This window comes from Ambystoma mexicanum, chromosome 7q (assembly GCF_040938575.1).
Source record: "Ambystoma mexicanum isolate Mex_15411 chromosome 7q, UKY_AmexF1_1, whole genome shotgun sequence".
Classification (NCBI taxonomy): Eukaryota; Metazoa; Chordata; class Amphibia; order Caudata; family Ambystomatidae; genus Ambystoma; species Ambystoma mexicanum.
Genome location: NC_090941.1, coordinates 533,826,862 through 533,854,615, shown reverse-complemented (window position 1 = coordinate 533,854,615; position 27,754 = coordinate 533,826,862). Strand labels below are relative to the sequence as shown.

General features: G+C 47.0%; 1 protein-coding gene across 1 annotated transcript in view; it reads left to right on the top strand.

Annotated features, from left to right (window-relative positions):
* Positions 1–27,754, top strand: part of GTF2F2 (general transcription factor IIF subunit 2) — a 1,410,422-nt gene that overhangs the window by 299,596 nt on the left and 1,083,072 nt on the right. Inside the window, exon 3 of the mRNA XM_069639167.1 lies at positions 11,390–11,408. Within this exon, the coding sequence (XP_069495268.1) occupies positions 11,390–11,408 (19 nt within the window). The remainder of the gene's footprint in view (positions 1–11,389; positions 11,409–27,754) is intronic.

Sequence of the window (27,754 nt, the reverse complement as noted above, 5' to 3'; positions counted from 1 at the left end):
TTTTCTTCTTTATTTTTTTTTATATTGAATTGAAAGGGAAATGTGTTGTACTGCAATACGTAGATGTCAGTTTAGTTTGCAGCACGGCAGAAGATGAGTGCACGGAAGACTCGATTCAGATAATGATCGTTTTTAGCAGAAAAGGGATATTAAGTGGATAAGGAGAAATTACAGTATTGTCAAGAAGGAGGTGTTGTACATAGGGCAGTTGATCTCGCAAGAGGGAAAAAAGGTTACACCTGAAAGACATGTGGCAATAATGAAAACAGTAAAACCGCACACTATTCAACAGATGCAACAGTTCCTGGGATTGTACAACTATGTTAGAGCATCGGTATTTGATTATAGTTCATATACAAGACCACTTTTGCAGTATCTCAAAGCACAAGCGAATAATGATAAAATTGAATGGAGGAAGGATTTAATGAGTTAAAGAAAGCAATTGCTACAGCTCCAATTTTCGGAATTCCCAATTATTCTGAGGAGTTCTACCTGTTTTCGCACACAAATGGGACAGTTATGACAGCAGTGCTTACACCGAGGACTATCTTGGGGTATACCTCTGGCATATTACACTGGGATTTCAGATCCAGTTATAAGAGGACACTTTCCTTGCAAACATTTGCTGGCAACAGCTGCCATTTCCATTGAGAAGGCTGCAAGTACAGTGATGGGATGCTCTGACATTATTTGTTGAGCATGCTTTATTTGCAATTTTGGAAAAACCTAAGGGCACATTGACGAATCCTGCAATTAAGATGGTCAGATGCAGGATAGTGAACTCTGCCACATTTGTAGCTGAGCCCGCGGCAGATGGTGAGCATGTGCACGATTGCGCCAGCTATGAGGAGTCGTATATCGACATACTGCTTGTAAGTGCAAATGCGTTGTCAGAAGGAGAGATTCTCTTTATTGATGGGTGGTCGAAAATCGATCAAAATAATGGAGAAAGGCAGACTGGTTCAGTTGTGAGGTACAGGTGAAATGGAGAGCTTGAAGCAGTGGCAAGCATAAATTTGCCATCTAATTTTTCGACACAGGCAGCAGAATTGGTGGTGCTTATTATCGTGCTTGAGAAATACAAGGGGAGGAAGTGACGTTGTATAGTTACTGTGACGTCGACTGTGCATGCAGGGCTACCGCATTGGAAAAGGAGGGGCTATCTCAGAGCGGACGGCACTCCAGTGCAGCCCGCAGTATTATTTGACAGGCTTGTTAGGGCACTTCAGCTCCCAGCAGCAATTGAAATAGTTAAATGTGCAGCACATACTAAGAGAAATAATTTTATTTTACGCGGAAACAAAGCCATGGACAAAAGCCAAAAGGGTTGCAGATTCTTCAGATGTTTCAAGTTTTGATACTCCTAGCATAAAGTGGGGGGTGACTATGGCTATGGTAATGCAAGAAGGATTTGATCATTTAACGAAAACACAGTTGATGGAAATACAAGGAAATGCTCCACAGGATAAGGAGCTATGGGAAAGAGGGGGGGGGGGTGTTCTTTATCCCCTACTGAAGCCTTATAGCGGCAAGACAGCACTGTAAAGCCAGTGATCCCAGTAGCATTACTGAAGGTAGCGCTTGAACAGCTGCTCTACCCTGCGCATGTAACTAGGGTAAGCCTTGCAGCTTCTATTGTGGAGGACTGGTTCGTACCGAAATTGTTAGAACCCGTTGCATTTTATCTACTAAATTGCATCACATGTCAAACGTTTACTGCTGGGAACACACTGTGAACAATCGGGGGAGTAACCCTAGACCGAACTGTCCTTTTCAGCATTTACATATTGACTATGTTGATATGCTGCAGATATGTAGTGGATATAGGTATATGATGGTGGTAGTGTGTCCCTTTTCGAGATGGATTGATGCCTGTCCATGCACACAACCTGATGCCACTTGCACTGCGAAGTTTTTAGTCGAAGTATTTCCTAGATGGGGAATATGTGAGGTGCTGAGATCCGACAATGGGCCACATTTTGTAAATGATTATTTGAGCTGATAAGCTTGTTATTGAATATTATGCATACGTTGTCTTCTTATCACCTGCAAGTGAACGGGATATGTGAGAGACTCACCGGTGTTCTCAGAGAGAATTGCTAAATTAAAATCGACACTGAAGGGATGGCTTTATTGCCTTCCCTTAGCATTATATCGATTAAGGAATCAGCCTGGTTCGGACCATCACTTCATACCCCATGAATTAGTTACTGGGAGGCGAATGGGAATGCCTCTGACTCTATCAAGGAATAAAAGTGATGCCCCCGAAGACAGCAGAAATGTTAGGAAATGAGATGAATGATTATTTGACATGTATCACCGCTAGTATCTGTCATTTCGGATCAACAAAGCAGCAAGGGGTGTCGGTCTCAGGATGCAAGCAAAGGCCATTCAGCAACCGGACTACAAGAACTACCTGTAACCTCATTATTTTTGGGAGACCCAATCCTAATTCAAAACTTTATTAGAAAGTGGCATGAGCCTGGTTTTATTGGTCACTTTATAATCGAGAACATTACCCCTTCAGCAGTAAAAGTCCAGGAAAGACTTGCCTGGATTCATTTAGGCAACGTCAAGCCATGTACAGGTGAGACCGATCCACCCCCCCCCTTTTGATTCGGAACAAAGTCAACACGAAGTAGTTCAGTACGTGCAGATTCGATCGATGATAAGGAAGGAGGATGCAGAAAGTGCTGAGTAAATAAATGAAAGTATGCATTTGGACTGTGGCTTTTCGTGAACACTCCATATTAGCAGGCCTGCAAACTTGTTGCTTAAGCCACAGACATTTTTTGAACTTTGACTTTAGAAAGCATTGAAGTCCTGAAAAAGTATGCCAGATCTTGGTTTCTATTTGATGATTGGAAAAGGGAACAGTTCCTCGATTCATTCCTCACTTAGTTCTTGTTTGGTCTCCCTAATGGTCCTGTCTAATGACGATTCCCACAGATTACTTGTTATGATCTTTTACTATATACTTCAAGTTCATCCTCATCTTGTTTGGTGCAACACCAACACTTGTGTTTCTACAAGATCCTATAAATCGTCCTGCAATCAGTTGGTTACTTGTGGAGGTAATCTAACAAATGCGGCAGCTTCCGTAGCATCCGACAAACTTTTTTTCCTTCCTTTAAAAGTAGTTTGCAGTCATAATGGGGAGTCCTAATAATGATACAGTAGTATACAATGAACAAGCCCAGCGACGTATGAGGAATCATCGCTCGTAGGGATTCATGTATTGGTGTATGATATAAGCATGCACCACATTCATCATGGTTTTCCTGTTTCTCATGATAGTTAATTTGTTGGTCCAAAGAGGGCAGCTGTTCCCTTGATTCTTCCTAACACCAGTGACCCTTACAGACATATCTGTTGTACGAAGGCCAAGACCATATGTGATTATCCGTACACCAGTGACGGGTGCAGTCTCACCTATCCCTTTGATAAATTATCCGATGGTTCCCCCTTTAGGAAGGATGTATTCTGATGTATTTCATGAGTTACTAGCACATACTCTTCTTGCACGAAAGGGACCCAAAAGAGGTCTAACAGAAGATGCTTATGAGTTGAATAATTATCTTGACAGCACACTTGGGGAATAACATGTGGTATCAGAAGTGGGCAAAAGTACTTCAGAGGAGAGTTGCTGTGTGTGTGCGCTCTCCTATTTTATGCATTATAGCTATAGAAATAGATGTTCAGACAGCTCATTGCCTGACTCACCTTGCACTCTGTCATATGAGAGGTCAATTCCAGGGTCGAACAGCATCCTTAGTATGGGTGATAAAATGGTCAGCGCCAAAAGAAGATGATTATGTTCAGGGTTTGAAGACCAGAGCAAGACCACACACGCACACCAAGGATCATGTGCTAAGATACGAACAACCTGGAATAAAAGGAGCAGGATTCAGATGGGAAATAAACAAAAAGCTTAATTGCCAAGGAAAGACTGAAGAAATCCGAAGAGGTAAGGAGAAAGGACAGATGCAGATATGGGGAACAGTACTTTCCCCAGATGGATAGGAAGAAGGCATAGTTGTATGCAGAGCACTGGCAGTAGCAGGACACCGCAAATCAAATGGAGAATATGTAAACCTCTATTGCTGAAGCTTGCTAAGCTACTAACGAGGGTTGAAGATGGAGGAGGCCGAGTGCAGATAGTGCCTCTGGAGAAAGCAGAACTGTGCTTCAGAAATAATGGCACTAGAAAGGTTGGAGAGAATTAACTGTGTGGTCGAATCTTCGATGACCCAGGAAGGTAGGATGGGACAGTAGTGATAATGGACCACTACAGGGCCTGTGGATCCAGATCTTATATGAAGTTACCCAGATTGTGGAGGACTGTGTTCCAAAGTAACTATTCATGTTCCAGCATCAGTAATTCCAAGGAGTAACCTGAGCATTGGAGAGATTCCAGGCTTATCTAAGGAAGAAGAGATCACTTGGATTTCTTCATCAAACAAAAAGGGAGAATTGTTTCTCAGCTAAGTCAATAGAAGCTTTCAATTCTATTCCATATGAATGCAGATTGTTTAGCAAGACTGCATCAGCATTCACGACTATCTTCATGCCAGCGATCCAGATGATGGCAAATCCAAAATAGTTACAAATAACCAGATGGGAGCTCCTGCAGATGATCAGCACTACCATAAAGGGATTCAACGCGATCAAAGAGTGCGAGCCATAAGACTAATGACACTCCAGAATAGCTGTCTTGGACATGATCACAGCCATGGATGGAGGTGTTTGTGCCAAAATCGGGAATCATGGTGCACATTCATCCCTTCTCACAATGACGAGAATGGGACTTTGACAGAGGCCATAACGTTGCTAACAAACTTGCACACCAAGATGGAAGATGAAGTAGAAGACACTGCAGACGACAGCTGGTTTGCATTGATCTTCTCATGGGTTCCACAATGGATGGAAAATATCTTCAAGTACCATGGAGCATTACTGGTGATGATAATGCTTGGATTCTGTGTGATCAGGATGATAGTTACATGTTGCAAAAATAAGATGAAGAAAGCAGTAGGAATGAAGATCATGATTGTTGAATCTGGACTAGAACCCAACGAACTGACTTATGAAGAGATCATAGACTGTATAAAGGCCAGCATTCATGCACCTGAAAGAACGAAGTTCCTGTATCCAAAACACCACAAGAAGTATGTGGGAAGTTGGATCTACTGCAGTCCAAGTGGTCAATGCAAGCATGCGTTGATGACCATGTAAAATGAGCAGGATTTTTGAAAGGTGCAATGAAGATATGGACTCCAAAGAAGCATTTCTTCAAGAAAGGATGTTTAAAGATGGATAGTGATGGAGTGGTTGATGAATCAACCAGAGGAGTTGGGGGGTGGGGGGCTATAGGAGGGGCCAAAAGCCTCTGAGAAGTCCCGCCCCTAATCTGCCTATATGTTGGGAACCGGAAATTGTGACAAAGGCGGCACCTGTAATGATGCATATAACATGAACAGCCTTTGAAGCAAAGTACCAGTTGAGAAGACCTTTCTTTATGTATCCAGGAAGAGCTGACAGTCTCTTGGGAAAGATCCCTGAAGAGCGGGAGAAGATGAACGAAAGAGCAGACTGGTGATATCACATGACGAGAAGAGATTATAGAAGAGAACATATAGAATCCAGTAACAAAGTAAGAATTGAGTAAACATTCGCAATCAAAATAAAGATTGCACGTGTGAAGAGCACAGAAGAAAATGCAAACCGTTTTTATAATTGTACAGATGCAGCAACGCAAGTAGATTAATCATAAAATCTAGTTATACGTAGTGAACAGATTGAAGGCGGTGCCGCCAAGGTATATACATATGTAAGATATGTGGATTTTCCACATTGTGTTTTTAAACAAACTGGGATCCCATAAGCAGAAAGGCTAAAAGTGTGGCGCAGTTCATAAAAGTAGCTGACGAGCAAGAAAGAATCAAGAAGGCTTGTCGGGCCCAGTGTCAAAAGGCGAGTGCAGCCGAGAACTGGTTGTCTATTTTCAAAGGATACAATGAATACAAGAGATGAGCCAAGCTCCTTCAAGGGTACAGCAAAAAGACAATGAGTGCCAAGCTCTATTTGTTTTAATATTATTAAACATCAAAATGAAGCTCGAAAGATGGTCTCCAGTCACGTGACCTAGATGGAAATAGACTTGAGCAGACTAAGCAGAACACCAGAAGATAAGAGCTTGCCAAACTCCCTATTCTCAGGAGTTGTGGGACCTACAAGGCTGTGTTCAAAGGCTAATTGAATGAGCGAAAGTAAGAGTGATGATCGATGTTGGGCTAATTGGGTGGGGAGGTCTGGTCAAGACCAACCCACCAGCACCTAGGGTACCAGCTTGTGCACTGCTAGCGAGTGGAATGTTCCAGAAGGGTACAAGTGTGCCAACCAATTATAGAGGGCCACAAATCATAGAGCTCTATAGCTTGATACCGAATAAATAGTCGTGTTTGTTGTGAAGATGAAGACGACTTGCACTAGGGGGAGGACTTAGTTGCCCACCTGACAGTAGAGATCCTATAACAACCCCACACCCCGTAGAAATTATATGTAGATGTATCCCGTTACCCTATCACAACCCCACATAAGTTTTTACAATTTGCCACGTAGGTTGACGTCACTGATGATGAATATTTACTATATAAATGTTTTTTATGAAAATCGCTGAGACACTGTGCCATGAGACGTCTGTCAATGTCCGTTGTACTGCCTGATTTAGACCATTGTTAATAAAACAGCGTACCTTTTGCCAACTTCCTGAGTCGATTTTTTTTTTATTGATGCATCGCAGTCCTTCCCATAAGAGTGCCACCTCGTCTTAGCGAGCCCATACAGGTTGAGACCTCAGTCTATTAATCTTCTTAATGTTGTCAATGCAACCTGGAGTCTAACACCGACCAGCCCACTATCAGTTTCATCTGACTCACCGGCTGTGCTGAACTTGTTGGCGTTTCTTTTGCTGCTGGAGTCGAGGATGGTACCAAAATGGCAACCGCGTCTTCCCACCCTGGCTATCCCTGCAGGAGGGTTCCATGTACCGCTGATATCCGTCACACCACTCGCCAGCTGTGATTCTCGGTTTTATGTTTTTCGTCGGAGGCTTCGCATTCTGGGTTGAAAAGGGCGAAGGCAACTCCCTCCTTGAAGTCCTTTCAGGTCTCGCCGCCTTTCTCCTCTGTTTGAACTGCTGTCCTGGAACAGCTGCTTCCTCGTGCTTTTGGCCTTGCTTAAAGTGTGCACTTGTGCTCCACCTTTTATCCCAGTGGGGAAGGGAAAGGGCAGTTGGTTGTGTGTAGTTGTTAGCAATTGCCTGACTCAGCCTGAGCCTTGTGTTAGGACATGTCAGGTAAATGGCTCTGGTATTAGTCCGTTGTCGCTCATGGTGTGAGAAAGTGTTTGTGTTGGAAGAGGGGGTGTAGTGTTTCTAAGTATCATTCTGGGCAGGATGGGGAAAAGGTGTTGTAAGGAAGGGGGATACCGCGTCTCACCCTTCAGTGTCCCACTTCCACTCCCCAAAGACCCCCTCGCCCACCATCCAGGTGATCATCCTGCACTGGTCCACCCACAGAAACTGGATCCAATAGAGATGGCTGTGTCCTGGCCACCTGGATGACAGATCCCGGGGACTAGCGGGTGAGACACCTCACCCCACTCACCAGAACCTGTCTGTAGAGGTGTCACCGGCACTTGTCCTCGTAGGTTGACAGTGGGGCTTGTTGCCCAATCAGCATTTCAGGGCGGGCTACAGGGCAGAAAGGGGAGGGAGGCACAAAGGAGACAAGGGGAGGCTGGACAGGCATGGATGGCAAAGTACCGAAAACCACAATAAACGGGGAACACTCCCACCACAATCCAAACATCAAATGGTCTGTGCCTGGGCTGCATCCTGGCACCTTTATTATTCAACCTATTTTTAACAGACATTGCTGTGGAATTTGGGGATGCAATGTTTGTCTCCCAGACTGTGCTTGGGCAAAATATCTCCTGGATCACGTATACAGATTTTCTCTTACTGGGTCAAAGTTTGAAATTCAGTGACACCTTAAGGCTTTCGGCATACACGCTGCGAAAAATGCTGTGATTATTAACACCACTAAATATAACATTCTGGTGTTTCACGCAGGCTGTAGAAAGCTGTCCAACACTTGGAAGCTCAACTCCAACAAAATGAAGTCCGATATTTAGGATACCTGGGATTTAATATCTATGGGAATAGAGGAAGAACACTCCTGATAGAGCAGGTGATAGCTAAAACAAAGCATAAGCTATGCCAAATGAGGTCATTACAGCAACAATTTAGCGAATTTTAAATAATGCCTCTGCTCAGGTTTTACAAAGCTAAAGTTGTTGGGGCGTGGCTACGAGAGCCATGTGAGGAGTCGCGTTCTGGAGGAGCTCTTGAGATCCGGACATTGATCCTTGCTGAAAGTGCAGATACAGAGGCACATACGCTCTGTAAAACTCCATGCCGGCCCATTAATATGGCACACTCGTGTGCAGAAACTCTGGAGTTCGCTGGACACATGGGGACGCAGAGAAGAACTTTGCCGTAGTCGCACATCTGAGTACGACGGTCCAAAATGGCGGACGGGAGGCTCGAACAAAGAAAACAGTCGCCTGGGTGAATATAGATCAAAGAAGACAGAGAATATACCCACCCGCAAGGCATCTTACACGGGCATCCCGGCATTGTATGCGTGAGCCTGATGGCTTTGAGATCCGGGAGGCGGCGGAACGATCCGCGCCCGGCACGGCGTGGCCAAGAAACTCACTGATCTGCCCCAGGGGCACGCCATCGGCGAAGCACGGCGGCCCTCTGCGACCCTGCCGGCTGTGCAAGACTGAGTTGCAGAGCGATCAGACCGGCCCAAGCCAACACGGCCCCCGTAATAGCATAGTGCAACAACAAGGCTGGCTGGGAAGCAGCCCGAAGGAGAGGCGAACCCCTTAAAGGGTACTGAGGAGCCCAGCGCAGGACTGCGTTGTGACGCCCGCGGAACCAGTAGCGGAGCGGCCTGAGGCATTCCAGTCAGGAGGAGCTGCAGCAGACCCAGCAGGGAGGAGTTACCAGAGGCGGGACGTCGCCGGACAGCGCATGGGGGCCGGAGAGTGAGCCAAGGGAGCGGCGGCCTGGAGCGGCACAACCCCAAATGGAGGTCCGCATCGGGCCTGCGACCCTGCACCGGGGCTACCGGGGCAGCCGCGGGGCAGGCACTTCTGGCGCAGATTCAGGCAGAAACACGCGCGGTTGTGTTGGAAAACACGCTGCGCTCCGAGTCGGAGGAGCCTGAGAAACCTGGAAAGAAAAACCGCAGCGTTTTCCAACACAATAACGTTGTATTTATGTTTGCGGTCGCTTCAAAAGCGACCGCAAACATAAATACGTTTTTAAAGCTGCGGTTTTATTTCTAAGTTTTCCGGGCTCCTCCAGCCCGGAAAACTTAGAAAAAAAAACGCAGCTAGTGCTTATTTTAAAAAAAATAAATGGCACTTACCGCGATTCAGCTGCAGCTTTCCTGCTCTGGTCTCTGTTCCCCGTCCTCCGCCTACAGCACTAATGAAGGGAAAGCCACCCATCAGTAGTCTTTGTTTACTACAGCTGGCTGGCTTTTCCTTCATTAGTGCCGCAAAAGCCAGCACAAGAGGGCCTCCATTTCACAAAATGGATGCGCCCATGTGCTTGCTTTTGCGAATTTTGAGCTTGAATAGCTCAAAATTTTACATAGGAAGTTTTAAAACAGAGAATGCTAGTATTTTTTTTTTGTTGCCTATCTATTTTTTAAATAGAAATTTTTACTAGACCATCCCTTTAAAGAACTTGGACTCCAAAAAAGAAAACTACAAGCTTTATGGCGACAATCCCCCCATGGATGAGAACAAAATCTAGTTAACTAACTTTGCCAACATTTATAAAAAAAGAAATAATCACTACTAAAAGAAACACATTCAATGACAGAATTTCCAAGGCTAACTCTAAAACCAAGGAGCTATTCACCATCCTTTGGGAAATTGAGACCCCCATTGCACCCACTGATAATGTCCCGAAGGACAAACAATGGTGCACGAGCATCCAGAATGCCCTGTCCAACAAAATAGCCAATAACAAGCATCCCTGTACACCACTGAGCTACATCCTACCTTACCTACTGAAACTACTAACACTCCCTTCAGATTCACCAAAATCTCCATTCTAGAAACTGAGAAAGTCCTACTTTCCCTGAAGCCTTCAAACTGTCTTGACCATATCCTGCACTTGACCATGTATGCTATTCTTTACATATGGTACCTGATAATGTATATCATGTATCCTACTGTATTGCAATCTGTCTATTGTACCGCTCATTTCATATGTTGTAATCAAGCTTAAAGTATACTTGCATCTTTTGCGCCCAGTTACCTAAGGGTTTGGCGTGCATTACCAAATAAATAAATAAACAAAACATTGCATTGTGGGCAACACAACTGTAATATGAACTAGTATAGTGGTGGCCAAACAGAGTTGCAAAAAGTAGGAAAGTTAGGTATTGAAGAACATGCATGCATCATACCACATTACATTTATGAAATGCTAGTCCAGTTTGTTCTGCAGTGTCTTTGCTTTCTGGTACTGACTGTGCTGGATTCCCCATTATAAATGCAGAGAAAAGAAAATGACTTGACAAACATTACTCCAAATTCACTATATACAGTTCCTCCCCCTCCCCGCCCCAAGGTTCTCTTCTTGGCCCCTTTTATTATACAAAATATTTAATGGCCACAGTCTCCTTGTTCTCCTACCAAGACTACTTCAACCGCACCATGACCGCTGACCCTGGTTTCACTTTGTGTGTGAGTGTTTAGACAGCATAATTACCCTTTCTACCATCATTTCAGCCCACCATCACCATCTTATTTTGCCTCTATCCTTGCCGACTATTTAAGTTCCTTCTAAAACTGGCCTCTCTACCCTCTTTAAATTGGGATCCATAGAGACACCAGTCAGACTATTTCTATCACTCTAAAAGTGCCTCATTCATTGGTTCATAGCTGTATGTAACCAAGAACCACCTATGTTGTACTTATCCAGGGATTGAATAGCACACCAGTGCGAAAAACATTGATGGTTTTTTTTCATATTAATGTCTTCTGGCAAAGTGTTTGGCATGAGATCAGACCCCCTCTGCACCTTCTAATCAGTACTCAAACATCTAAAACTTTGATGCTTTTTATCGCTACTCCTCCTCCAGTGGATGCCTGTACAACAGAGTATATCCTAGACTCTTCTAGACTGTAATGCATTTTATTTTACTTCGTATCAATCTTCTACTGTCTGGCATTTAGGAAATAAATGACCAATAATGAATGAGTGAGATATTTACTGTTTTTTTTTTAAATGCAGAAATCAAGGAAAGACCGAAGTAAGTGATTTTCTTTTTTGGTTTGTTTTGCTCTATTAAAGCTTTTTTATTTCTGCTGTTTATTGGATTACATATTGATCTTGGCATACTGTATTGTTTTGAAAGATCAAAGTTCTGCATTATTTCTGTTGTCGGTTTGCAAATTTTGTTTTGTTCCAGAATGCACCATGCTAAAGAGCAATATATTTGCTATACATGCCAAAGAGTGAATCATTGCTGGGCCGAGTTGAGCACAGATTATGTGAAACAATGCAGAGGGTTGGCAAGGTCGCACTGTAGTGGACCTGAACCCTATTAACCAAGGATTTCATCTCTTGTGTACAGTCGGTTTTCTGATAGTTTCTGTTTTAGAATATTTTGATACAACTCTACAAGTGGCTTCGTGTACCGCAGGACAAGCATTCAAACGCAAAGTCTTGTGTTTAAAGTCCAATAGTACTGGTAATATTTGCCATAGATGCATATATAGGTTCAATTTGCTTGGACCTTGTTAGCCAAGGGCTTAATGGAGTGTTGAGCCAAAAGAAAGCGAGTCAATGCCTTAATTAGGCTAACAGTCATTTTATTTTGCTTTTTGCTATCTTTTTTTGGTATTTCACCACTACCTCAGGCAGGGATGGAATGAAGACTTTGGAAAGCATTACTTCTTAAATAGCCTCTCTTGGAAATACTGTTATCTGTGCCTGTCTGTATACCTCATATGTAGTTGTGTTCGGAGAGGCATGTGTTGGATGTTAAACTCTGCCGCACGTTGCAGTCTTTAAGGTCTAATTGGTACATGTGTTATGTGGGGGCAGGGGTCAGTGGAACAGCTCTGAAACACTTGTGGATGAGCGCAATAGAAATAAAATATCAATCAACTGAAGGGAAAGAAATGCAAAGAAAAAAACACAGCCCACCCTGTTAGTGTGCTGTCAGGAGTGGCATGAGGGAACGGGTTAGTGTTGTCATGGCAGGAGCAGTCCAGTTGTAACTTGAAATTGTTTCTAGAACGCAAAGAGGCCTATTTGATGAATCTAATGGAGTCAACACTAATCTCCCGGTGTTGACCTCCTGCCATGGGCCAGGCGACTGCAGCCGCTTCCTCCTTCAGGGTCAGGATCACATAGAAGGAGACAACCTCTGGGGAGACGGCATGGCTTCATTGGATAAGACCTGGTATTCCCCATTTCACTGTGAAGATAATCCTCCCATACCCAAGACCCTTATGGCCTATTGTCATTCATTTAGAAGTCCTCCATTGAAGAATAGGGAAAACCCTTCCCCACAGTAAATGTGCCAAACCTCCAACCCTGATCTAACTTGTAGAAAAAAGACTGCCTTTTCCAGGTCCACTTTTCAATCATCCAAAAATACTTTACCAAAGCTTGAATAATCACTTCCAATAGTTTTAAATGGCAATCAATCACCAACAAAGGACTTCTTGTCCCAGAATCAAACCGCAAGCCCACCGAGCACTCTGGTCTTTCCCTGCTGACACCTGTGCCTGAGAAATGTAATGGTCGACACAAGATGCTAGTGGCTGCTGTTGGCGAGACAACGTTTCGCCTCTCCTGGAGGCTTGCTGGAACAAGAAGCAGGCGTGGTGGAGCCGGGCAGCTCACAAGCAAAGAACAAGGGAAAGGTTGACGAGTGGGTCATGCTGCAAGGACACCAGGAGCCAGGGAAAGACTTGTAGGCGTTCGCCGACTGCCACAAGCAATCCCTTTCTTACCAGAGCTTGAGGCAAAGCAGGCGAGCGGAAGAGATGCTGAGAGATGGGGAAAACGAACAGGAAACAGCCACAAAGGGAAACCAAATGATCACGAGATCGCCAGCAAGAGCCGTTGAGGGAGCCCAAAGACATTAGGTAACCTGGGCGTATCTGCGATCGTGCCAATTAACAGTAACAAGACCCACAGAAACAGAGAAAGCGAGGCGACTAACTGTAAAAAGGGGATGAGAATTAAAACCATTGTCCATATGTGAAATGTGTATCAAGAGGATATATTATCTAGTCAAGTAATTAGACAATTGTGGCAAAAGATAGAAATTCCATGTGGATGCAAGAACCCCTGGCTGGAAAATATACTAAGCAATTACAAGTTTGTGAAAACGAGAAGTCCTGTCAGGAAAGCATACTAGGCAATTACAAGCGTGTGAGAAAAGGAAGCCCTGGCACGAGTGTATGCCAGGCAATCACAAGTGTGTTACTACAAGAAGCCTTGGCAGGAGAGTACACCACTAGTACAAGTGTGTTGGGAACAAGAACTTATAAGTAGAGGAAAATCAGAACGGTGTTAAACATATGAGGAAAAGCCAAGTCCTGACAGAAGGATTTGCAAAGCTAGGGAGCTTTGGTTGTGATAGTACTATTGTGGGCCAAGAAAGACACAAGGAACTGTTGTATTCATTGAAGATAAATCCAGGGGAAGAGAGCCTCAGTTTCTACAACAGGAACTCTTGACACATAAAGAACATTTTTGTGTTAGGATTATTCCTTCTTCTTTTATGAACCTTTTGCAAGAGCTTGAAAGGTTAAAGACATTGCCCTTTTCACCTTTATAGTTTTGTTTTGGTGTGAGGGTCAGAATATAACATTTGGATACAAGGACAGTTTGATTTTGACATCCTGACACAAGCAGGTACTTAGTTATGGTAAAAGTCTTTAACCAAAAACATGGCTATCTTTTGTCTGAGTTATATTCCTGACTCGTCACGCCTAAGACTTGTTGAGCCAAGTGTGCTAAATTTGTCTCAAATATTATTTTGGGATTATGCAAATTCACAATCCCGAGGAAAGGGTCGGGTTTAACTTGAGATGGGGCCCGGACCCTGACAAGTTTATGGGAAGCTTTTGAGTTGGGGCATTTCAATGGCAGATGGGTCTGGGTTAGAGGAAGTCCAGCAACAATTAATTGCCTTAAAGAGGTCTTTTGGGCTGTTAGTGTCTGCCTGTGAACAGCTTTGGAAAAAATAATGGAAGGTGTCATGTCTGAATGTTGTGATGCCTGCTTCTCTATGGGTGGAAAAAGTGAGTGTTCGTTGCGATAGTGACTCATGAAACCGCAATCTCTGTTCAAGTCCCTGTCTGTGTATTTAAAATATGCATACACTTGAATGCTTCATAGGTCTTTCTGGCTTTATCAGTCCTGAAATTACCCTAGAGTACAGCAATTTGGAGATCATAGAGGGTATGATCAGCTTCCAGAAAATGCTCACCCACTGGATTCTTTTTTTGCGCATCGCTTCACACTCTGGTGGGGGTTCATGTATTTTATGTAGAGGTTGACCAGTGTCCCTTACATAGTAGCTCCCCCTGTATCATCTGCAAGGCTGCCTGGGGTCGGGGACCACACTGTCTGCAACTTTCTCTTACTAAATATTCCCCCTCTAGACCTCTGCGTACCTCTGGCACCAAATATTTATGTGTAAAGCATTTTGCTAAACAGAGGGCAGGAGGTCGATTGCTTTCCTCAGCTGGCTCCCTTCTTTGGAACAGCCTTCCCATCTCTCGTTGTCTTGAGCAGGACTTAAATTCCCTCTATCGCTTTCCCTCCCTCTCTTCTCTGTTAATCTCACAGTTGCTTTGTTAGGTGTTCAGGGCCCTTGTGCATCCTTGGGGCCCTGACCACCTACACAGAATCGCCCCAGCTTCTGTCTTTCCTCAGCACTTGCCTCGGATCACCCTCCACTCTTGGAGGCTCGCACTTACCTTACATTGCACTTCACCTGTTGGTCACCCATGAGCACCTTAGCACCTATCCCATTCCCTCTCCCTTCTGCACTTGCACATTCTGAACACTCGCAAGGCATAGAAGGTTTGCCCCCACTGTATTTAATATCTTATATGTATTTTAATTTTCTCCTCCCTTGTCCCCTCCCTGTTGCCCTATGAGCGCTTTGAAACAGTATTTACTTCCTGTATAAGTGCCTAACAGGCAAAAAATAAATGAAAACAAATAATCAGGTAAACAATATTGCTGAATGCACATGTAAAATGCCCCAAAATATTGATGTCCTGCCCCCTGTGGGGTATTTTGATGCCATCATACAGAACTAGGGGGCATGTCTACAAGATGAAACTGCACAGTAAAAATAGATGGCCATTGTCCCCAGTGATGAATGTTTCCTACATAAGGAGACTCGGGTTACCCTGGCTGAAGAATACAAATCTGTAATACCCAGATGCCACGGTAGGTTGTTTACGAGACCCACATCAGGGCCAGGGTCTGCAGAGAACACACTTTTGTGCTGCTGGTGGCACGTTGCAGGTTCCACTCAAGGAAAGGGGGGGTCGGAGAATGTGTGTTCAGCCCTGAAAACGTGGGGAAAGTAGTTATCATTTGTGCAATCTTACAAAATATTTGCATGTGCAGTAATGGCCCTATAACCCCTGAGGAGGACCGAAGTACACCAGACTCTGATGTGTAAGGCATAAAATAAGCAGTGTCGCATAGCAATTAGCTATGCAATTCTGAAGGTTTGCTAATTAAATTGACACTTGAGTAGCACAACTAGCTATTTAAGTTACCCTGTTCAATGAAACAGCAGCTCATCCTGCATTCCTTTCTTGCCCTCAGGGCTCTCTCCACCCTCTTTTCTCTGTTCACTGCAAGATCAAAGGGGCTAATGGAGAGAGTGTTGCAGTTATCCTCTCCTCCACTCTTAAAAGTGCCAAAGGCCTGTGTGGGAGTGCTAGGCAAGAAACTTTCTTTTTCAAATAATTGCAAACCGGAAGTAATCCGGATGATGGTTTTATTAAACTATCTGTCCTGTTTGAAAAGAAGAGTATATGTTCAAAGACAGTCCTACAATTCCACTCCTAAATATGTAAGTTCTTACATAATGCAGAATTACAGTATTGCTACTGTAAAACACTACACTTTCTGTTTTTCAGTAAAGTTTAGGCTAGTGTATCCAAATCCATAGTGTCAACCAGGCCTCCAGATAAGCTGCGTACTCAGCCTTTTTACGCATGCAAATCTTGTAAATACAACCGCTTTATTATTTTCCTATGTACATTTACACACAAGTTTAGAGCAGAGGGCAGTGGAAAGGTCAGGCTACTTGACAGAAACCAGAACGCTGCTTTTGATTTCTAACTACATGAATGTAATTGCAAGCCATGGAGAAAAGCCTCTGAAACAGAATGTATTTCTCTGAAGCCTTTCAAAAAAAGAAAAGCACCCTGTGATAAGGGGAATGGTTTCTTTCCATTCAGCTTCTGCTGCGTTGATGTGAATGGAGCAAACAGAAGCACTTATTTTCCTAGCTTTTTAAGATTGGATAATAAATAAGATGAACAACTGAGATGCAATTGAGAATTAATCTTTTGTAACACATTATGCTTTTCTTTCCAGTGAAGCAAACCAGTATTGCACATTTGTATTTTTCAGAGTTACTGTGCTGTGTACATAATCATGCAAAGGCAGATTATGTTTACTCTTCTAATTTAATGTACACTCTAATTATAAAAACAGTGTGTAAACTGAGTATGCATGGTCTAGTTTACATCCATTCAACCTTTCAGTCAATGGAGTACATTACTATAAATGGTAAGTGGCAGCAGAGTCTTTGCTCAAGGGTGAATGATTGTCATTACACCTCTCTCAGGTGTTACAGCCTCTCAAATCTCAAGACTACAATTAAAACATCCAAAACCTGACTCTCCAGGAAGTGCAAGCGCTGTTCAAAAACAGTTACATTTGTAATTAAAATAGAAACTCAGCGAAACCTGTCTCTTTAATAATCCAGATAGGTATATAACTTTATGTAGTCTTCATACGTGGTTTTTCCAACATCTAGGCACTGTGATTATTACACCTCAGTCGATACTCAAGTTTACCAAACTCTGAAGGATTTTAGCCAATAAGATGGCTCAGCCAGTTGAGCGCTCGTTGCGGCGATCTGTGTGTGATCTGTGTGTGATCTGTAGGTTGTAGGTTTGAATCCCGGCAACGCCAACTCAGCCTTTCATCCTTTTGAGGTTGTTAAAGGAGTACCGACTTCGGTTTGGTGATAATTGTGATAAATATGTTCCATGTACAGCGCTTTGCCAAAAGCGCTATATAAATAACCATTTGGCGATTAGATTAGATATGAATTTTAGCATGGAGTCCTTGCCTCTCTGCTCTCATCATAACATTGGCATGCCATTAGGTGGTAATAGCTCCAAAAATTAGGACTTTCATTAAACATCAAAAGACAATTCTGCTATCGAACCTCAAAACACACAATACAATTTCATGTTTGCTTTACTATGTAATTGGCTAGGTTTTTATGTTTTCAACCTTTAAATATATACAGGATAGTTCAAGTGGCCAGACCTTAGAGAAAAAATGAAAGGTGTATTCTGTCACAATGCAAAAAGCTTGCAGCATAGTAATGATTTCTATATATTGTTTGCAAACGTTGGCTGGATGTCGCACACATTTTACTCTCTTGCAAAGGAGAAAAGTCATTTTTACTCTCTTGAAATCACATTTACGCTCAAAGTTTAAAAAACGGGGAGTAAAATACTCCCACCTCAAAATCTTATCTGGAGCACTGGTGTCACCTATATTTAATTTTGTTGGGCAAGGCGCCTTATATTGACAAGTGTACACTTTTGAAAATGTACATGATCACAAGGCCAAATGATTTTGATGGCAATCCTATTTCTGGGGCCTGCTGGTTGCCTATATCTGTGCAATAGGTGCTCAATCAATGTGCTGGTCCCAAACATGTTGACATTCTTTCTTAACACCTTGTTGCCTTATACCAGCTACCCTGAAAGTGAGATGGCCGCAAACTATAATATTCCACAATGTTTGCTCAGTTCTCTGCCTGCTGGGCCATCCACTTTGCTTAGTCTCTTTCTTTCCTCATGCATAATGAAAACACAAAGCGAACTAGACTCTGGTTTAAGGACTTTTAGCGGGCATGCCCTCCCCCGAAAGTGGTATTTAACGCTATATTGAAAACTGCTTATATTAACAGGCAAGGGCCATCTTGTCCACCTTACGTTGGAAATTACCCTACCTGCTGCAAAGCCACATTACAGCCTTCAGGAATAGTGTGCTCAAAAATTGTATTTGCCGGAGGAGCCCGGAAAACTTAAAAGAAAACCACAGTATTTATAAATGCAACATTGTATTTATAAATGCCATCGTGTCCATAAAAAAAAGAAAAGAAGCACTTAACGGCAGCAGCCTTCCTGCCTGCATTCTCTGCTCTCCAGGACTAATGAAGCAAAAGCCACTGTAATAAAATCTACCAGCAGGTGGCTTTTGCTTCATTAATGCCGCAAGGGCAGAGATTAACACAAGCAAAGGAGGCTCATCCATTTCACAAAATGGCTGCCTCCAAGTGCTCGAAATTAAAGGGGTTTAAACATTTGTGCAAAATTTTACATAGAAACTTTCTTTAAAAAGATGTTTAATATGTTTTTTTTTATTATTGCCCATCTTTTAAGATGATCACATTTTTGAGTGCACTATTCCTTTAGTCTCAGGCTTTGACTTTCCTAACACATTGTGAACTTTTTGATTTATGAAACTTCTGAACTTCTCCTTGCACAGCAAATGATGGGTCAAGCATAAAATATTCAAGACACTGCCCTGTACAAAACCGACTGCACCCAGCTGCACAGAACCTTGCACTGAAAACTGTTTTCAGAGCCTTTTTATCATATCTTTTAATTTGTGCCCTTTCGGGCAGCTCACCTTTACATTTTAGACACTCATCTCACTAATGTCATCAGCTGTACATAAACATGCTGTGTTTTTGGTCATTTTATGTTTTGGGTACAAATAACCCCTGGTGACATTACAATTATAAGTAAAAAAACTGCTAATCAAGAACATTTTAATGAGCAAACTATGCTAATCAATTTCTGAAAATCAATGTATGGGTGACAGGCAAGTGTGCAGTTATCGCAGAACTGGATGGTCGTGGTGAAGTAAGGAGGAGCAGCTAATTAGCCAATAATGTTTGCAGGTTTACTTCTGGACCAGTCTTGACACGTATAACACTGAACATTGTGACAAGATCAGGGAATTGGAACACCTCTCAGCCTGGGGCAGTAGGCCTACCAAGGTGTTTGCCTGAGCCAGACCTCCTCCAGAGGCTAGTTGAGGGTTTTAAGAGGGCCCCAGTTTCTGTCCCCTCAACTTTATCTGGTTAAATGTACAGAGTACCACATGCTATGGTATGGTAATGTTTATATAGCACCTATACAGAGGCAAGTGTTTCAAAGTGCTCATTGTCTATCACCCCTTGCTACCGCCTCACGTGCTGGTGAATGTTTTTTCTCTTTCTCTCTATGACTGCAATGTCTAGAACTCCATGCAGCAATGAATGCCTCTGGTAATCCACTGCAGAGTTAGGTGCGGGGGAGTGTACAGCAAGCGGAGCGTTCCTGGATTGAACAGGGTTTCAGAGACTCGTCTTGCTCCAAGAGCAATCTTAAAAATGGGCTTTGCACACAGCTGCCTGCCATTGCAAGACCCTGGCAGACCCGCGCTCACTAAGGTAACTGTGAAGGGTATCTTTATGGTTGCATGTCATTGCAATCCGCCTCAAAGTGAAAAGAAAGGAAACAATCGGCCAGGGGATCCAGCTGAGTGGAAGGGCCCACAGGAGGTGGGAGTAGGACCAGAAAGGAACACTGGGAGTACTGGTCAGTGTGGGTTGTTCAGCTGAGTCCAAGGGAGGAGCAGGCGGGCCGAGAGACCAGGAAGAGGAAGGATAATGTAGGAGAGCATGGAGGAAGATTACAGAGCGCGTGTTCAAGGTGAGGTATTGGTTGGTGAGAGAAAGTGGTACTTGGGTGTGAGGGTGCATGCATTGTCAGTGAAGGGAGTAACTAGATTAACTGTAAGAGAAGGAGGGGAGAGTGTAAAAGGAACAAGTTAGTTACCTGTAACTGTTGTTCTCCAGCATGGGTCTGGCATGGATTCACATGCTCATGAATATTCCCCGTCGTCAGGCTGGGAATCCTCGGTAAAGAAAAAACCAGTATCAGTTTTGTTTCTGATCCGTCTTTCGTAGTAATAACCAATCACTGATCTCTGCGTCATAATGACCACAGCCAATGACTGCCCTCTACCCAAGCCCCGCCCCTGGCAGCCATCTTCAGATTTGGAAGCACGTGAAGTGGCAGTATGACCAAGTGAAGAGCCGCAGAGGGGTAGGCGGGAGGGTTCGCATGTGAATCCATGCCAGACCCATGCTGGAGAACAACAGTTACAGGTAAGTAACTTGTTCCTTCTCCAGCATGGGGTCTGGCATGGATTCACATGCTCATGAATAAAGAATACATAGCAGTACACACATGCACAACCACGGGAGGTGGCAACAGGCTCAACATTAAGCATCACATCAAACTCAACATTAAGCATCTTACCTCCTCACCAGGCTCACCTCAGGCGAACAGGTTGCACAGCACTGCTTGGCCGACCCTGGACTCCTCCCTGGAATCCCGGTCGACGCAGTAGAATTTCGTGAAGGTGTGCGTCGACCTCCACGTAGCAGCCCTGCATGTGTCCAGCAGGGGCACACCAGATAGGAACGCCGTGGTAGCTGCGATCGCTCTGGTGGAATGGGCTCTCGGACGGCCAGGCAGCGGTCGGTTTGCCAACCGGTGACAGTACATGATACAGCCGGAGAGCCATCTGGAAATGGAAGCCTTCGAGAGAGCCTTCCCCTGATTGACAGGTCCAAAGTTCACAAAGAGTTGTGACGTCTTTCGAAAACACTTTGTGCGGTCCACGTAGAACTTCAGCGCTCTAGCCACATCCAGCGAGTGCAAAGTCCTCTCAGCCGGCGACGAAGGCGACGGGAAGAACACAGGCAACACCAAGGGTTCGTTGAGATGGAAGTCCGACGGTACCTTGGGCATGAAGGAGGGGTGCGTCCTGAGCACTACCCTCGTGTCGTGAAAAGTCAAGTACGGGGCCTTGCAGGAAAGGGCCTGGATCTCTCCCACTCGTCGTGCGGAGGTGATGGCCACAAGAAACGCTGTTTTCCACGACAGAAATTTCAACGGAGCTGAGTGCAGAGGCTCCAACGGAGGTCCCATGAGCTTGGCCAGCACCACGTTGAGCTCCCACGCCGGGGCCGGAGCCTTCACCGGCGGGAACGATCTGAACAGTCCCTTCATGAACTCTTTCACCAGACGATGAGACCACAAGGACGTCCGCCCCGTGGTTCTGGTGTATCGGGAGATCGCAGCAAGATGAATCTTGATGGACGCGTGTGCCAGTCCAGCTTTGGCCAGCGTCAGCAGGTACGGCAGTACTTGGGGGGCCGTAATCCGTAGAGGGTTAATCTTCTGTGCGTGGCACCAGACAGAGAACCTCTTCCATTTGTGTCCGTAGCATTTAAGAGTCGAGGACGCCCTGGCCTTTGCAAGAACCTCTCTGCAGTCGGCCGGTATGTCGTATCCTCCAAACTCTAGCGCTGCAGGAGCCAGGCCTGCAAGTTCAGCGATTTCGGGTCGTGGTGGAGGATGGCGCCTCCTTCTCTGGAGAGTAGATCCGCGTCCACCGGCAGCTTGATTGGCGGGGACGCTGACAAGTCCAGAAGGTCCGGGAACCATATCTGCCTCGGCCACGCAGGTGCGACGAGGATCATCCTGCACCGTGACCTCTTGAGCTGGTTGACGAGCCGGATTAGCAGTGGCAAAGGAGGGAACGCGTAGAGGAACAGGCCCTCCCAGGGGAACGAGAAAGCATCGCCCATGCTCCTCGCCTGGGGAAACCTGCTGGCGAACCTCCGGCACTTGGAGTTCGTCGCCGTCGCGAACAGGTCGATCTGGGGTGTGCCCCACCGTCGGAAGAGGCGATCCACTAGATCCTGCCGTAGCTCCCACTCGTGGCACGAGCGCAGCTCCCTGCTGAGTGAGTCGGCGATGGTGTTTTTTATCCCTGCCAGATGAAACGGCACCAGAAATATCCTTTGGGCGACGGCCCAATGCCACAGGTCCTGCGCCTCCTTGGACAGTGCTGGGGACCTGGTTCCGCCCTGTTTCCTGATGTAAATACATGGTGGTGGTGTTGTCGGTGAAGATCCTCACCACCTTGCCCTTGAGGGACGGAAGGAAGGACCTGAGGGCCCAAAACACTGCACGGAGCTCCAGGACGTTTATATGTAGGGATTTTCGGGAGCCAAAGGCCTCTTGCGTGCAGATTTTCGGTGTGCGCTCCCCACCCTTCCAGGGAGGCATCCGTGGTCACTGTCTCCTGGTGGGCTGGGGTCTGGAAGTCCATGCCCGCTGTCAGATGCGTGCGGGTGCCCCACCACCGGATCGCTCGTCGGAAACTCTCGTCGAGTGTGATCCTTTCCTCGAAGCTGCCCGTCGTTTGGATCCAGCGCGCGTCCAGGAACTCCTGCAACGGGCGCATCCGGAGCCTGCACATGGGAATGAGGTAGATGCAGGAAGACATCATTCCGAGGAGGGACTTGATGGACCTCACCTTGGCCGCGTCGGCCACCAACATCCGCTGCACCTTGCCCAGGATAGTCCTGGTCCTCTCCTCCGACGGGGAGGCCAGAAGGGACACTGTGTTGAGCCTCGCTCCCAGAAACAGAGCGTCTTGCGCGGGTACCAGGTGGGATTTGGTGTAGTTCACGGAGAATCCCAGGTCCGTGAGAAGTTGAACGGTCCTTGCCGTGTGAACCACGGCGAGCTCCTTCGTCTTGGCTCGGATGAGCCAGTCGTCCAGGTAGGGGTAGACGTGGACCCCCTCGCGGCGCAGCTGCGCCGCCACCGGTGCGAGGCACTTGGTGAATACCCTGGGTGCCGACCGTAGTCCGAAGGGGAGGGCTTTGAACTGGTAATGACGCCCTTGGACCACAAACCTGAGGAATTTTCGGTGCCCCTTTAGGATGGGAATATGGAAGTAGGCATCCTCCAAATCCAACGACGACAGGAAGTCTCCTTCCTCCAGCTGACCCAGGACGTGCTGGAGGGTGACCATCCGGAACTTCTGCGCCTTGATGAACTTGTTCAGACGTCGCAGGTCCAGTATGGGGCGCCATCCCCCCGTCGTCTTCTTCACGAGGAAGTATCTCGAGTAAACTCCGGAGCCCCGAAGCCTCTTTGGGACGAGTTCGATGGCGCCCTTCCTGAGCATTGCTTTTACCTCCAGGAGAAGTTGAGGGACGTGAAGTTCTTTCCTGACCACGGGGGGGACGCGCGGACACCGTCTCTGGAACTCGAGCGCGTGGCCCCGGGCCAAGGCGTCCAGCACCCAACAGTCGGTGGAGATGGACTCCCACACGCTGACGAAGCTCGCCAGCCGGCCTCCCACCAGGGTGCTTCGGTGGGGGCCCGACCCCACGGCCGGTTCAATCCTGCTTCGACGAGGCTTTGCCGCCTTGACCTCCTTGGCGACGACGGCGGGGTCCGCCAGACTTGCCTCGTCCTCTGTAGGCCTCCTGAGACGACGAGCGGGCCGCTTGACGGTAGGTGGAGAAACCGCCGACGGAACCTTTGGAGGCGCCCTTGCCTCCGCTGCTCCGAAAGGGCGTCCGTCGTTGTTGCAAAACTCCCAGGGCCCGGGTCGTCTCAGTGTCCGCTTTAATGGCCTGAAGGGAATCGTCCACTGTTTTCCCAAACAGGTTGTTCCCATCGAAGGGCATGTCCAGGACTCTGGTCTGAACGTCTTGACGGAAGTCCGTAGCCTTGAGCCATCCACGCCACCTAAGGCAAACGCCGTTGCCCAACTGGCGGAACCCAGTGTCGGCGATGTCCGTCGCAACGGTAATGGCGTGGTCAGAAGCCACCTCACCTTCCTGCAGGATCTCCAGGGCCTCTGTCCTCTTGTCGTCCGGCAGGAAGTCCGGCAGGGGAGCCAGTTTGTACCAAAGCTCCCTGTCGTAGCGGGCCACGATAGCCAAGGCGTTGGCCGCTTTAATCGTCGTCGCTGCCGACGAGATGACTCTGCGTCCCATAGCGTCCAATTTCTTTCCCTCACCGTCCGGTGGGGAAGTCGAAGTGGAGGCCGCACCCCCCCGCTTTCTTCCTGGCCGCCGCGGAGACGACGGAGTCCGGGGTAGGCTGCGCCCGGAGGCACAGGGGGGCCGTGTCCGGGACCCGGTACTTCTTCTCGTACCGGTCTCTTCTAGCTGGCGTCGTGGAAGGGTTCTTGAGGAGGGTGAGGCCCTCATCCCAAATGTCGTCCAATAGAGGCACTGAGAGGACCGTCTTCCTCTTGGCCTCGCGCCGCTGATAAAGGAAACCTTCCTTCTTCTTCTCCTCAGGGCACAGTTGGAAAAGCTCGGATGCCCTGGTGATCATAGAGTGGAACGATCAAATCTCGTCGGGCGGAGAAGCCCTGGTAGGAGGCGACGACGGTACATCCTCGTCGTATACCTCGTCGTCCGTACCTGTCGCTGCCGTGTCAGTCCCCGTATCATCCCCTCGGGTGGACGGGGAGGAGGGCTGGACGGGGCGCGACGGCTGAAAAGGAGGTGGAGGGTGGATCCTTCTTTTCTTAGTAGGGGGAACACCAGAAGGTCCCGGTTCTGGGTCCCCAGACGGGAGAGGTTCCTCCGTCGGCAATGGTAGTCTCCTCCTTATCTCTGAGCATAAGGACTGTATAGCCAACAAAATGGCCGCCGAGTTGTCTCGCGGCGCTGGCAGAGGGGAATCCGACGGGCGAACAGGGGCCCCGTCGGTACCCTCGGCGATGTCGTCACCTGCGTCGGGATCCATCCCGACGGGTCGGTCTTCTTCCACGCAGAGGCCGTGGCTTAAGACCTCGACCAGTTCCTCCTCCGAGGTTGAGGCCGACTCTACGACGACGCCCTGCCCCCCCTTTCTCTTCCCCTCGGGGGATTTCACGGGGGTCCTATCGATGGGCACAAAAGAGGACTCCCTCCGGGGTGGTAGGGAGACTCTGAGCCCCGAGGTCGCCACCACTGGTGTAGCCTGCACAGGCTGAGCCAGGGCCGCCGCGACAGTTTCGATAGAGGGCTTGGCCGGATGGATTAAGGCCTTCACCACCTTAGGTGCGCTCACCGCCTTATCCTTGAGGGGGGACACCGCCTCACTCCCCCTCCGCCTTCGAGCTCGACCGGGGCCTCTCCAGGAGCTTCGCCGGGTGCTCGGCCTTCCTCTTACCCGACCCAGAGCGTTGGCTCGTGGTTGATGGTGCCGGGGAGGGTGCGCCCTGCCTGGCGCCCATAGAGCCCGACCGTTCGGCGCTCCCGGTGCCAGCGGACTCGCGGTGCTTGGCCTTATGTTGGACCCCCGTCGCCGGGGCGTCCTCAAAGGTCTTAGAAGACCGCTCGGATTTCTTCCTCTTCTTCTCGCCGGTTGGGCTTTTCCCTTCTAGCCAGTTGGCGAGACGTTGATGGCGGTCCTTCATGGTCCGCTCCGACATGTTGCCGCAAAACGCACAGTCCTTCTCCACGTGCGTCTTGTCCTCATGTAGGCAGTAGAGACAAAAAGAGTGTTCGTCCTCCTTGAAGACGTTCTGAAGCTGGCATCCAGGGCAGACCCTGAACAGCTTTCCGGGAGTCGAGCTTCCCTTCTCCTGGGCCATGACTGGGCCTGAGAAACTTCTGGAGTCCTCCAAAAGCGTAGCTCGACGAATCTTCACCCTTGAGGGGCGCAGACGAATCCGACACGGGTCCCCGTTGATCGGATAGAGAGTCGGTGGAGCTTGAGGCTCTTTTGACCGAAAAAACAAAGTTTTTGAGAAAAAAACGTGAAAAAATAGCACTAACGCTCGAGAGCAATAGCACGAGGATCCCAACACATGAACGTGCGGTAAAAATCTGAAGATGGCTGCCAGGGGCGGGGCTTGGGTAGAGGGCAGTCATTGGCTGTGGTCATTATGACGCAGAGATCAGGGATTGGTTATTACTACGAAAGACAGATCAGAAACGAAACTGATATTGGTTTTTTCTTTACCGAGGATTCCCAGCCTGATGACGGGGAATATTCATGAGCATGTGAATCCATGCCAGACCCCATGCTGGAGAAGGTGAAAAAGCTTGTGAAAGAAGGTTGACTGTGAAATAAGTAGGGGTGGAGAGGGGACAGTAGAATAGTAGGGCACAAGGAAGGGTAGCAGGAGAGAGTATCGGAGGGTCAGAGAAAGGGTCGGGCGGTGGAAAATGGGAAGAAGATAAGGGAGGTGTAGAGGGACGTGAAAGAAAGGTCAGAAAATCAGGGAGTGGAGTACAAGGGTGTGAGAGGGCAAGGCTGTGTGAGACCTGGTTGATTGAAAGGCATACCTTAGGATCCTTTTGTCTTGTGGAAACCGGTTGGGATCCACCTTGAAATCCTGGACGGAGCCAGCATGAGAAGGTGATTGCTTTAAGGGCCTCATGAGTAGCCAACAAGATCATAGACACTAGGGTTTACCAATCTCTAGTGATCACCTTGGGATTTAGGGACACCTGGGCCAGGGAGGGAAAATCTCAGGGGAATACTGAGAGGTGGGACAAGTGAGACAGGATTCAAATATTCAAAATAAAAACCCTTGAACCGTTTTCTTGGAGTACTCTTCAGGGCAATGTTTGACAACATATTTCACTGCATTAAAATTACTATGAAACAACCAAAATGTGTGACTTGTGTAATGTGCAGGAACAAGTATTCATAATGTGAACAAACTACATGCCCTCCCACTTCCCTAGAATTGAATGTGGAAGCCTTCCAGCTTCCTGCGTCTGGTTCTTTTCTAAACTGGGTTTCTCTAATGTGCATGGGGCCACTGGTGAATGATTGGTGGTGTGCATGGAACCAAGATGTGCACTGCCTCCTGTCAGTCAGCATGCCACAGTGGGCTAAGAGTATCAGAGGATGGGGATGGAGATGTCAGTGCAGGTGGATCTGGCGGACTACCAGCTGGGGTTACAACTTGAGGGTCAGTCAGGGTCCCATTCTTAGTTTTGTTGCTTGCTTCAGAATGCAACACTGCTGTGTAGAGTGCACTGCGGCTGGCCTTCCACTCCATTGAAATTTGGGTCGTCCCATGAGTCGAGAGATTAATCTCCCAAAAGCATTTAAAAAATCTCACTCGAGGAGCAGACCCTTCTCTTCATCATCAACAAATAAGAGCAGACCTAGATCAACCACTTCTTCATCTCCTTCCTCCGTTACTTCTCAGGAAAGGATCGTAGTCTGCACGACTAAACACCAAAACCTGGCACCTCCTGCCCACCGCATCGCTACCCTCTGCTCCAACTTTGTGTTATGCCGATGACACCCAGCACTCATTCAGGCTCCCCTCCGCTGCCGCTACTCTTTCTCTCATTCCAGACTGTCTGTCCACAATTCAGGAGTGGTGTGCCGCCAATGATCTCTGCCTTAATGCCAGTAAGACTGAGATCCTCCTCATCCAAACACCAGCTCCCTCCTTACATCT